This window comes from Lepisosteus oculatus, chromosome 3 (genome assembly GCF_040954835.1).
Source record: "Lepisosteus oculatus isolate fLepOcu1 chromosome 3, fLepOcu1.hap2, whole genome shotgun sequence".
Classification (NCBI taxonomy): Eukaryota; Metazoa; Chordata; class Actinopteri; order Semionotiformes; family Lepisosteidae; genus Lepisosteus; species Lepisosteus oculatus.
The window spans coordinates 34,315,025-34,327,735 of record NC_090698.1 but is presented as its reverse complement, the minus strand read 5'-3'; the positions used below and the strand labels follow the sequence as shown (position 1 = coordinate 34,327,735).

General features: G+C 40.8%; 1 protein-coding gene and 1 long non-coding RNA gene across 5 annotated transcripts in view; one reads left to right on the top strand and one right to left on the bottom strand.

Annotated features, from left to right (window-relative positions):
- Positions 1–5,886, top strand: part of LOC107075763 (uncharacterized) — a 92,259-nt gene extending 86,373 nt beyond the window's left edge. The window contains exon 3 of the long non-coding RNA XR_001477257.2: positions 5,646–5,886. This is a non-coding gene — a long non-coding RNA (uncharacterized lncRNA). The remainder of the gene's footprint in view (positions 1–5,645) is intronic.
- tmem38b (transmembrane protein 38B) overlaps positions 1–12,711 on the bottom strand; it is an 81,192-nt gene that overhangs the window by 39,363 nt on the left and 29,118 nt on the right. For all 4 annotated transcript variants that reach the window (XM_069187141.1, XM_069187139.1, XM_006627050.3 and 1 more), the window contains one exon: positions 8,282–8,466. In XM_069187141.1, coding sequence (XP_069043242.1) covers positions 8,282–8,466 — 185 coding nt within the window. The remainder of the gene's footprint in view (positions 1–8,281; positions 8,467–12,711) is intronic.

Sequence of the window (12,711 nt, the reverse complement as noted above, 5' to 3'; positions counted from 1 at the left end):
CTGTCTTTCAGGGGGAGGTGGACAGCAGGTCGAGCTGCTTAGCAGCTTTTTCTCTACACATAATACGTGTCAACTCTTTTGCCAACGGTAAATAAGGTTCTTCAAAAATAGTGTAGCTTACCTGCTTTAGCAATCCGCAAGCTTGCATTTTTCCGCGTTTCCGTTTTTATTTCCGTATTTATTTAAAGTTTTTATTTCATGCGCATGGGAGCGAAACACAGAGATGCTCGTTGTATTTTTCTCAAATTAGAACAGTTCTTAAATATTTTTCTGTTATTACGCTTTCGTGTGCTCACAAGATTACCTGCGTTCGTAACACGTATTTCTATGTATTCCTGTGTTTACAACGTTAGCATTGTTCCAAAATCACGCACATTCTCCTTTCTCCCTATTTGCTGGAGATACAGTAGCTTTTTTTTAAATACAATTGGTCATTTGCATCCGTAGCACGCATTCCTATAGAGTGGTATAGAATTACAGAGTATCTCTTGTGTCCACTGAAGTATTAGCGCGCACTGTATCGTAGAACGTAGGCTGCGTATTCGACACGTATTAAAATACAAAATATGAAAACCTGTCCCGATTTTACAGCGCACAGGACACAGCTCCAGGGTCATTTGGCGTACCACTTGGTGGCACGCCACGTACCACTGCCGGTACGCGTACCACAGTTTGAGAACCACTGAGTTAGAAGAAAAGGTAAAGAGATTAGCTGAAGAAGTTGATAAAGTAGGGTTTATGCACGGACGGAGAGAGGGGAGCTGGCCACCCCCTTGACTCCAGCCTTAGCTAAATTATATCCTACCATACTGCAAGACAATAGCGGGGATCCCTACCGAGACTGGTGGGAACAGTTTTCTCGATTGACTGATGATAGCCCTGACCCTCGAGATCCCCAGGAGGATCTCCGGGTAAAATACAAAAGGGGGAAGCACAGCTTTATCCGATACCCCTTATACCCGTGGAGAGCGATCTGGTATAACTGTAACACTGAGTGGGGACCAGAATTCTGACGAAGATGATCCTCTAACTTCCACTAGTATTAGAACATGGCGATTCAGGTGTGGTGGGAATAGAAAAAAGACTAGTTCCCCAAAACCCGAAGATATAGATTGGTGGGCAAAAGAGGTCCCACACCCTAAAAACGGTATGCAACAAATTTGGAGAGCTTTGATGGAGCTCAAAGATACTTTCGGTATTACCCCTCTAACTGCGACAATGATTTTAAGGAGAGCTGGGGGAAAGGAGGCTGAAACTATTATAAATTTATTCAAAAATAGAGGAGGGGGAGATTGGGAATATTTGAAAAATTGGCTGCGCGGTCAGTATCCACCCAAAACTGATTGGAGAAAAATGTCTGCCTGCAAACAAAAAGAATCTGACAATGTGTCAGATTATATTGAAAGATTTACAAATTCATGGGTGGAATTTTCAGGACTAGAAGATGAAGAGAACGATTTTATGGAACAAAGAGCGTCAGTAATTAAACAGCTGTTCTTGAATGGTTTAAAACCTGATATAGCTAAAGCATTGCAGCTTCGGTACCCTGATCTCTCTACTAATACAGTAAACCGTTTGAAGAGATTGCTGACGAGGAAAGAAAAATTGAGAGAACTATGTATGCAAAAGTACGCACAGTTCAAATGGGAATGTCTTTTAGTCACTCTGACGGTCCAAGAAGGGCAGGTCAATATTAACATCTGGTCTCTTCAGAAAGACGAAGTAAAAAATCATCCAATTTGGACTAAAGATAAGGATGAGTGTGGCCTTTTGGATAAGGAACTAGCTAAGTTTATGGGAAAACCACCCCCATACACTAAACCATACGTAGCGGCAATGCTTGTTAATAAGACAGAATTAAGTGTTGCTGTGCTTTCCCAAATGAGGCCTCTCTCTTCTCTCTTCATCTCTGTGGTGCAGCCACAGAGAAGCTATTCATGCAGGCTGATTTAAAGATGTTTACTTTTGATAAGGGACAGCTCCCAAATGGGGATGCACTTAGCTAAGCCTGGCTATCTTGATCCATGGTCATCCATTGGCACCTATCTGTCTAGGGAGTGCCAGATGGACATCTGGAGTGCATTCCTAAGTGTCAGGAGTAAGTGACATATCTCACCTTGATCAACCAATCAGGGACTGGTAGGGCCGAGTAACCCACATGGGTCTCTGATGCCCATGAAACTTTCAGCCAATGAACGAGCTGAAGTTCCTCCAGGTAAAAACAGGCAACACAGAGCGCCTGTAGGACTATTCCAGTAGGAGAATTCTAAGGAGAATTCCAGGGGTGTGAGACTATTCTAAACAATTCCAGAGCAGGACAACCCAGGAGCAGAAAGGCTCCCAAGGGCAGGACAATCTCGCAGCGCACCTCCTGACCATCCTGAGACTCAGCCCGGACAACCACATAACGGCCAGTGTGTCCGAGTGCCAGAACTTTCCTTTGTTCTAAAAGTCGAGAGCGGAGGTTGCCACGAGTAACCAAAAGATCCACCCGAGGTTAGCATCAGCAGCAAGCCTCGTGAACAGGTTCGGAACTGTGGACAGCTGAATCACTATTCAGAACTAGCGCTTCATCAGGAACAAACCGGTCCTCTTCCTGACCTGCTGGGACCCACAGTCATCTTTTCTCCAGTGCACAAACTTTGCTAGTTAAAGCCAACACTAACTAGCCGGTCAGAGAGCATCAGCAGCACACCGTCGCAAGCCGCACAGCACAGCCTAGCACCGAGCCAGAGAGCATGGATTGGACAGCAACAAGCCTGCAACTGTTTCTTTGTGTCCGCAGGAGATCTGAATCCCCAGAGATTGGATGAGTATTCAACTTCACTGCAATACTGCTCGAGAATTCAATTGTTATCCCAACCAGTTGATATCAATTTAATTCCTAAGAGTTATGTACATGTTTTGAGTATCTAATGTAGAAGTTATAACCAAGTTCATTTACGAAATGGTCTAAATGAATGATATACCGAACGTATGTCCTCTTAATACGTGTAACTCTTTGTAACTGAATGAATATATACCTTTTGTATTCGATAACCCTCACAATAAGATCTGTTAGGTTTACATGCATATTCTATGTATTAATAAATGTATCCTCTTGTATTAGTACCTGTGTGTGTGCGTTGAGTTATACCGCAAGGTTGGATTCTAAAGCCATTAAAAGAATCATTTTGTGATTTACTGCAATTAATTAATGTCCCAGTAAATGCCCAAACCCCTACAGAACTGGTGCCTCGTGAGAGCACACTACACATATAAGATAAGGAAAGGAGCTGAAGAGGGAATTTGGCCCATTGTGCAAAAACTGTTAAAACAGGGAATCATTAGGCGCACTCATAGCTCCAGCAACAGTCCTATTTGGCCAGTAAAGAAAGCCAGCGGGGCCTGGCGCTTCACTGTGGTCTATTCTGAAGCTAACAAATATATTTACAGACTGGCACCCCTGGTAGCAGACCCATCCACAATTTTTCAGCTGTTAAACCCTGATCATAAGAAATTTTCAGTGATTGACATGGCTAACGGGTTCTGGTCAGTGCCCCTGCACCAAGAGGTGCAGGACTGGTTCGCATTTGTAGTGGGCGGTGGCAAAAAGCAATTAAAAGCAATTAAAACTCACCCCCTCAGAGACTGTCAGGGAGCTGCGCTCCTTCTTGGGCCTGTGCAATTTAAATCGGAATTGGGTGGATGCTTTTGTTGAAAGAGCTAAACCATTAACTGATTTGTTGAAGAGGGCAGGGAAACCTAATGACTCCATTCCATGGCCTTGCAAGGCTGAAGAGGCTTATAAGGATTTAAAGAAAGCTCTCTTGCAGTGAGCTCCTGCACTGGGGTTCCCTCAGACGGATCAGGCTTTTTACCTGTAAGTGAGAAAAATGGGTATTGGACTGCTATTCTAACTCAGGAACATGGGGGCAGATATAGACAGGTAGGTTATTACTCATGCCCCCTTGATGTAGCTAAGGGATAGGGACCTTGCTTGCGAGCAGTTCAGGCTGTCTGCTTCGCAGTGCAAGCTGTAAATGGTATAGTACTAGATCAACAATTAATAGTGAGATGTCCTCATGCTGTATATACATTGTTATCTCTCAACCTTGTAAGTCAAGTTACTGCTGCTAGATGGAGTAAGTGGCAGCTCATACTGGAGGCCCCTAATCTGCCAATAGAATGAGAAGGAGCTCTGAATCCAGCTTCCCTCCTGCCTGAACCATCTGAGGAATATTTGTTAGAACACGATTGTGAGGTCTGGGCAGATCAGGAAAATCAGAGCATGGATATTTTTGAACACTCCTTTGGAAATGAGGATTAAATATCATTTACAGATGGTACCTCATTTAAAAGATCAGGATGGAATGAAGAGAGCAGGATGGGCCGTAGTGACAGATCATAATATTAAGTGCGCAGAACTGAAGGCCCTTATTGAAGCCTGTAAGGTGGATAACAAAAAGATGGCTACTAAATACACTGACTCACGTTACGCATTCGGGGTATGTCATGATTTTGGAAGAATGTGGAATCAAAGAAATTTTGTTACAGCAGTTGGGTCACCAGTCAAGAATGCCAACTAGTAACTGAGCTGTTGGCCATTGTCCAGCTCCCAGAAAAGCTGGCGGTGGTAAAGTCTAAGAGACACAATAAAGAAAACACTCCTGAAGCTAGGGGAAACAACCTGGCCGACTGGACTACTCAACAAGCTGGCATAGGAGAATGGAAGGAGTGGTATATAGACACCACTGAAATTAATCACATCCATGTTCATGCCCTGAATTCGACTCACTTGAAGGAAGTACAGGCTCAGGCCTCTAAGACTGAGAAATGGACCTGGATTGAGCGAGGAGTGGGGATCCAGGAGGATGGCACCTGGAGATGTAAAAAAACTGGCTGACCGGCATGTCCTAGGGATCTGATGCCATTTGTTGCTCATCAAATTCAATTTATGGGGCACCCAGGTGTGTCTCAAATGTGTCAACGGTTTTCACAAAACTGGGTGGGTGTGGGATTTAAAAGGTATGCAGAAGATGTGGTTCAGCGATGTAATGTGTGTCAAAAGAACTCTAATGCCACGGCTATGGCAGTGCCAGAGCTTAGACAACCAGTCCCTGAGGGCCCTTCTATGCACTGGCAAATAGACTACTGCTCACTGCCCCAGTGCAAGGGAAAGAATGGGCTATTAGTAATGGTGGATCATTTCTCGAGATGGGTTGAGGCCTTTCCTGTAAAAAATGAAACAGCCCATAATACAGCAAACATCTATTGACTGAAATAATTCAGCGATAGGACTGCCTTGCCCCATTGATTCAGACAAAGGCACACACTTTACTGGAAGAGTGTGTCAAGCAGTTGCTACAGTGTTTGGGATATACTGGGGCCTACACTGCCCCCATCATCCTCAGTCTTCAGGAAAAGTGGAGACGGTTAATCAAACCCTCAAGGAGAGACTCACCAAGTATTCTGTGGGAGGGGTCTCTTGGATGGATGCCCTCCCCACTGTGCTATGTAGTTTGAGAGCTGGGACCACAGGACTAAGCCCTTTTGAAGTGGTTACCGGAAGGCCCATGCGTCTCACTGATACTTTTGTAGCCCATCGTCATGATCTAAGTCAATTAACTGATTATTTGCTGCAGTATTGTCGTTTGCTTTCACAGGCCAATGACCTCACCACCCACCAAGTGAAAGCAGCCTGGGGAAAGACCATTCCTGGAGGTCATGACTTGAGAGATTGTGGATTAAAAAGATACCATCCCAGATGCTTCAGCCTAAGTGGGAGGGGCCGTACCAAGTGCTGCTGACCACAGACTCCGCTGTGAAAGTCCAAGGGAAGAACCGGTGGATTCACGCCTCTTTCTGTCGATGTGCCCAACCCCCGGTGGAAAAGGAAAAGTCTGCAACATGAAGACTATTCCTATTTTGTTTTCTGTTATCAGATTGTGTATCTGTATCCAAAATGAACATGAACACCAGTCCCGTAAAGGTGAACATGGAGTTAATACCTTTTTGGCCCGGTCTTATCTGACAGCTGAAAAGACAAACTAGAGCGCCTGTTGGGTATGCACTGCAGTACCAAGATGTGTGCAAGGGGGGCTCCCCATGGGGGCTGTCCCGTGGCGCCTTGAAGAAGTTATAGGCATGATCATATTGAGAGAACGTACAGGGGATTTTAACATGACTGAGTATGGCGGCTGTAACGATACTACTGTAAACTGCACCACGCTGCAGTATTGTAAGGAACGGGGGCTAGAACCCACCAATTTGCTGGGTCTTATGGCCCACAATACAACCTAAGTCAGAATCTCCCATATATCACCCTAAACGATAAGCAGAGGGGGGGATTTGTTTTGAGAACCATGAAGGTCACTGTATAATGGGTTGGAGTAAATGCAATCTCACCTCCTATATTGGTCTCTCAAATTCTACTCTTCAGATCCCTGGGTGGGATAAGAGCAGTCCTAAGTTTAGTGCAGCTTTCTTGTTTTCTGCTGGATTAGGAGTGCCTAATGGAATGTATTTTATTTGTGGGAACGTGCATACCCATGGTAACCGACTAATTGGGGTGGATCATGTTATTTAGGATATGTAGCTCACCATGTCCGGGTTCAGCTTCACAGTCCTTTTGGACCCAACCACAGACCTCGAAGGAAAGTGTCAGACTGGGAATACCTAGGTATAGTGCTTCCTGGAGCCGGTATTAGTTTCTTAAACAGAGAACTAGTACAAATGGCTTCCACCCTGGAAGAGCTGGCAAATGTTACCTTCTCCGGACTAAAAGCAATGCATGACAAAATGGTAGCACTAAGGATAGTAGCAATGCAAAATAGGTTAGCATTGGACTACTTGTTAGCCTCTCAAGGCGGCACTTGTGGAGTAATTGGTGCAGAGTGCTGTACTTATTTACCAGATAACTCTGAGCATATCTCAGAGTTGGCCAGAAATATCATAGCTATTATCAAGAAAGTGAACTTACAGTATGGCTGAGGTCTGTGTTTGGGGCCTGGGGTGGAGCTATGGTTCAATATTTGTTTTTAGGAGTAGTGTTGTTTGTATGTATAATTGTTATAATCACATGTATTAAAAGTATAATCACTGCTATATGTCACCACATCACCTCCAGTAGTAATGTTAGGATAGTACACAAGTATGAAGTAAAGACAGCAGACTCCGCATTTGTGTAGAAAATGGAAGATGTATGTTTCTATTTTCCAAGGGGGGATTGATGGAGCCTGCTAACAGCTTTTACATGCTGAACTGTAACCATCATGCCTGCTTGATCACAGAGGCTTCCCCCCCTGTACTTACCCCAAAATAGTGAATGTTTACCCAAATGGTGAATGTTTACACTAAACTCCTTATGACAAAGGTTTCTATTTCCTTCGGTTACATCAAAGACAGGAGGGGGGGAGGATGTATATTTAAGTTCTGTAGGACCATATCCCCTTGGAGCTACGATAGGTACTATAACTATTATGGTCCTTATTTGTACGCATTGCAGAGCACAAACAGACATACACACAATAACACCTGTGCCAAAAAATAAGAACAAAAGAAAAGGTTAAAAATAAGCAGAGGGCATTTTACAATCTAGCTAGTTTGATTCTGAGCTTTCCTTCCAGCTAATTCTGTAGTAAAGTCAAACTGCAATATCGTCATGGAGGAGGCCAGGGTATTATCTTCAACAACATGGCTAGATAACTTGTTCCACGGCCTGACAACACAGACAAAAAAAATGTCTGCTGCTCTCAGTTTTAAATGTAGTGACATGTACAGATGCAGCCATTCAAAGTGTGCGGTACAAACCCGTACTGCACGCAACTACTGTACCTAAGTCATACCGCGGTACGTGATTAGCTGGCCAAAATGACCGACAGGGGCACTTGTGGTGCACTGGTCAGTACTATAACTATTACGGTCCTTATTGTGATTCCTTGTATGCATACAACAAAGCTTGGCTGGATGAACGAACACTTCAGGCTCGAATTTCTTGGTTTCTACAGTGTCTTACTCTTCAAATGAATCATAGGGGTCTAAACAGACACCACCTTTCCTTTCCATATGTCTTTTATATGTGTGGCTGTAACTCATGTGACTGCAGCATATGGAATGTATAACCACCACCTTGTAGCAGCTCCATCCCTTTTCCACCTCCCAAACCCAGCTGTCTTGTTACAATACTTTTATACAGATTTCATACTCAAAACCACATGCAAGGAGTTTGGAATTATAAAACTGGAGTGCAAGGTAGAAGGAAAATAAATGGCAGATGAAGAGCAAAGGGAGAAGTTATTACCTTTGGCCCAGCCAACAGCAATCATCACAAACCATCCTTCGTTGTAATGTTTTCGTGCCTGAGTAACTCCTCCGAGCACTTTCCAGGTTCTGGTCACTTCTTTCATTGATGCCAGAACCAGTCTGAGGGGCAAAAAAGCAGCACACTTGTAGAAGACGTCTTGGGGACAGTAGAACACGAAGTACCTGAAAAACATAAAGTTAGTTAATCAAACAGGTATTCCAATGATAGCAGCCAATCCACTGGAAAATTTTGAAAATTACTGAAATAGGAATTTATCGGGTGGCTCACAAGCAGTTACTCGTGAGGGTTTGAGTTCATCCCTCAAAATGAGCATGGTAAAATAAAAAAGGAAAGTAATGTTACCCTCATGTCATGTTTTACAAGCTTTCTAAACCATATTCCTAAAAAAGAACTGCAAATGCAATTAGGGGGTGAGTCCTTTTGACAGTACATATGTAAAGATGTTTGTAAAGTTTTGGAAATGGGTATAATTATTAGCAATAAAAAGCATAATAGAAAGTCTGTAGAAAGTAAAAATTTAGTAAAACCTTACCATCTGCAAAGGCTCTGTTTTTGGAAATGTAATGCAAATAAAGAAAATGTGGAAAAAATGGCTGGTATTCTAAGAACATATTTTTTTATATGGGAAAGAAATATTACTTGTTATATACATGTAAAGCATGTAACAAAGTCTTTTTAATACAGACCCAGAACAAAACTGAAAAATTACAGTAAACTTAACATTAACTGAAGCCTTGTATAGGATTAACACAGCTGTTAAACCAAATTATTTTAATTTTTACTTTTCAAAGATGCTGTGCCCCAAAGCCCTGGAATTCTATCCCCAAAGATATCAGACATTCACCTTCTCTCAACGCCTTCAAAACCATAATCAAAACCTTTTGCTTTAGAATGCATTTTATTTAATCAACGTTTGTTTGCCCCCTTGCATCTTCAATTACAAACTCTTCTGTTTCTTTGTGCTAATTGTATCTCCTATCTTTGTTGCTTTTGTTGTTGTTTTTTAGTTTACTGTAAAGAGCTTTGAGAAGTTGCTTTTAAAGACACTACTTAAAATAAGTTTATTATTAATATAATTTAACAATAAGTAGCTTTAAGAAGAATAATTTCACAAACATATTAGTAGGACAAAATATTATTGTATCAAGTGATATTACATTCAATACACATGACATAAGTACATTCATTATGCTTACATTTGTCATCAGCAGGGAAGATCAACAAGGGGTTTAAAGCAAAACTCTCAGGCTGGATCACTAGGCAACTGTGACCAGGACTCCTCAATAGTGGCACACTATTGGCTGAGCACCACAAAGGGCAGTGTGATATTAGTCAGCATGGGCTCTTTTGGCAAACACAGCAACCTCTGCAGATTCCTGGGCACTTGCACATTTGCAGTGCTTTTGGTCAGAAAATGCCTCCACTCCAATAGGCCCTGAACCTTCAATATGTGTAATTGTGGCCTGTGACATAATAAAAGATGAGTGTCTCACATATGAGCAGCACGGAGGAGTGTCTACACTTCCTTATTCTCTCATAACCATAAGCTACGACATGAAAAACTCAAAATTGAAGATTTAAAAAAAAATGGATGGCTTCCTTTCTTCCTATTCTTCCTTGACTTTCAGCAATCTTGTGATATTTAACAGGTTACATTACCTCATCAATTGTGCCAAGTTAGCTCTCTTACTAATAAAGTAATTTATTGCTTATAAAACCATTAAATATCTGTGTATAAGGTCAATCATAAATGGTCAATAAATCAAAATTATTTTAGAAACATTCAATCAATATTGAAAATCTATATTAATTTTCTATTTTCTCATTATAGTGCACTGTTAATCATGACATCTTACTTTCTCATCTAGAGACTGTGTTTAGAGATTTTCAAGTACTTTAAATTGGTTCTTACTGATTGCCGACACTTTCTCTGGGGGGTTTCAGTTCTGAAGTTCAGTTAATTAAGTCTGGTGTTCCCCAAGGCTCTATACTAAGTCTACTACTATTCTGCATTTACATAGTCCCACATGGTCAGCAGATATTAAAATCACAAGGTGATACTTGTGATTGGTACTGAACGTGGTACTGAATTATCATTTGTATGCTTATGATACTCAAATCTATGTCCATACACAGAAGTAGCTGTTTCTGAATTTTCTAATTGCATCCAGGCTCTTATATCAGGCATGACTCAAAATCTGCTTCACTTCACAGACTACGTTCATGCTACTGGGCACCTCCCACCACCTACAAAACACCAATGCAGTAACACAATCTGTGGATTGCACTGTGTGTGAATTTCAGAATTTAAAAATTGAAGAATACAGTATAAGGGTGATATCTGATTCTTGCATGACTTTTGACCCTAATGTGCAGAATACTGTTAATATATAATTCTCAGAAACATCACCAGACTACATCCTATGTTGCCTTCTCTGTGGCAGAAAAGCTGGTCAACACCAGCCCTCAAAAAAGGCATTTAGTGATTGTGTCTGCTCCATTTTCTAATGACCATGTATCTCGTGCTGCACCTCTAACTGCTCATATTCCCTATATGCTTATTTTGTAATTTGTTATCCTTAGAAAATGGGTAAAGTTTTCTATATTAAATAAAGTTGTTTTTTGTCTTTTTTTTCTTATTATATTTGTACGCATTGCAGAGCACAAACAGACATACACACAATAACACCTGTGCCCAAAAATAAGAACAAAAGAAAAGGTTAAAAACAAGCAGAGGGCATTTTACAATCTAGCTAGTTTGATTAATAAGAATCTAAGCTTTCCTTCCAGCTACTTCTGTAGTAAAGTCAAACTGCAATATCGGCATGGAGGAGGCCAGGGTATTATCTTCAACAACGTGGCTAGATAACTTGTTCCACGGCCTGACAACACAGACAAAAAAAATGTCTGCTGCTCTCCGTTTTAAATGTAGTGACATGTACAGATGCAGCCATTCAAAGTGTGCGGTACAAACCTGTACTGCACGCAACTACTGTACCTAAGTCATACCGCGGTACGTGATTAGCTGGCCAAAATGACTGACAGGGGCACTCGTGGTGCAATGGTCAGTAGTGAAAAGATTTAATCATTTAATCTCTTTACTGTGCATGTTTAAATCCGCTTAGTACTGAATATTTATATGGAATTTTACAACTAAAGGGAAATTTTAGTAGCTGAGCATAAAAATAAGAGGAGCATAATGCATCTGAAGGTCATAAACTATATTAATTTAGGAACATAAACATATTATGGAAACTGTACTGTATGTGGCTGGTCTTGGTAGTTTAAAGAAAAAATACACACCAGTATTCCATTTTTCCCTAAACATTGGAAGCATCAAAGTCTTACACGTGGTTATTTCGGAAACGTTTTTATGAGCTCCTTCTGACCATATTACTGTACGTTTATATACTTTGTGAGAAAAGTGATAGTTTTAAGATTTTCTGCAAATACACTCATTATCAGAGTAAACAAAAGCATACTTTTAGAATTTTATTAATAGAGAATATAATATGGAATTGCGTATTTAAAGAAACTAATAACGATATAATTATATGTATGTATAGATGTATGTAAGTGTATGTATACTGTAGATGCAACTTTTCTAAAATGTATAACAAAACTAAAGATAATTAAAATCTGTAATGTTTCCACCTGTAATGTCATTAGAAAGTACAATAAGATCCTGCTTTTTCTAAAAATGGTATAAAAAAGAAAGTGACTCATGTTGTTTAATTTTAAACACTAAGTTATGAATGCAGACGCAATTGGTGCTTTACGGCCATTGTGCAATACTGAGCTCCGCGCTTCCTCCCTCTCTTGGTGCCGCCTCCTCCTCTGACGCAGCCTAGGCATGCTGTTTTCAAAGTCTCTGATTGGGGAAAAAAAGACTTGCTGATCTGTTCTACATACCAGGAAGACAAGAGAATATGATTTTTTCTATTCGAAACGTGTATTTTTAAAATTTAATTAAGAAGTAAAAACCTTACAGCATACGCAGAGATTCTTAGCTGATCAGGAGGAAGAAAAATCACCCATTATTCATGCATAAAAAGTGGTTATTAACTATCGAAACCTGTTTTTATAGCTTTTAAAGTCGTCCAATGTCTAAGCAGGAACACATCATTATATCTCGTTTTTTATTTATTTTTTAAGAATTAAAAAAATCATTTTCCCAACCTAATTTTAAAGACCTCTACTTGTGAAACTTTTCGCAGCCTGTACATAAAACTATATACACAATACTGCTGAGAGCAGGAACATTCCTATTCTTTACTCAGCAGCTTATTAAAAACATGGTGTTCAAACTGTTTTTTTTTTACACAGAAGAGCGACAGAGCTTCGCATTGTGAATCTGTTTTTCTAAGAAAACATGTGTCAGTCTGTTCGTGTGGTGAAGGTGGACT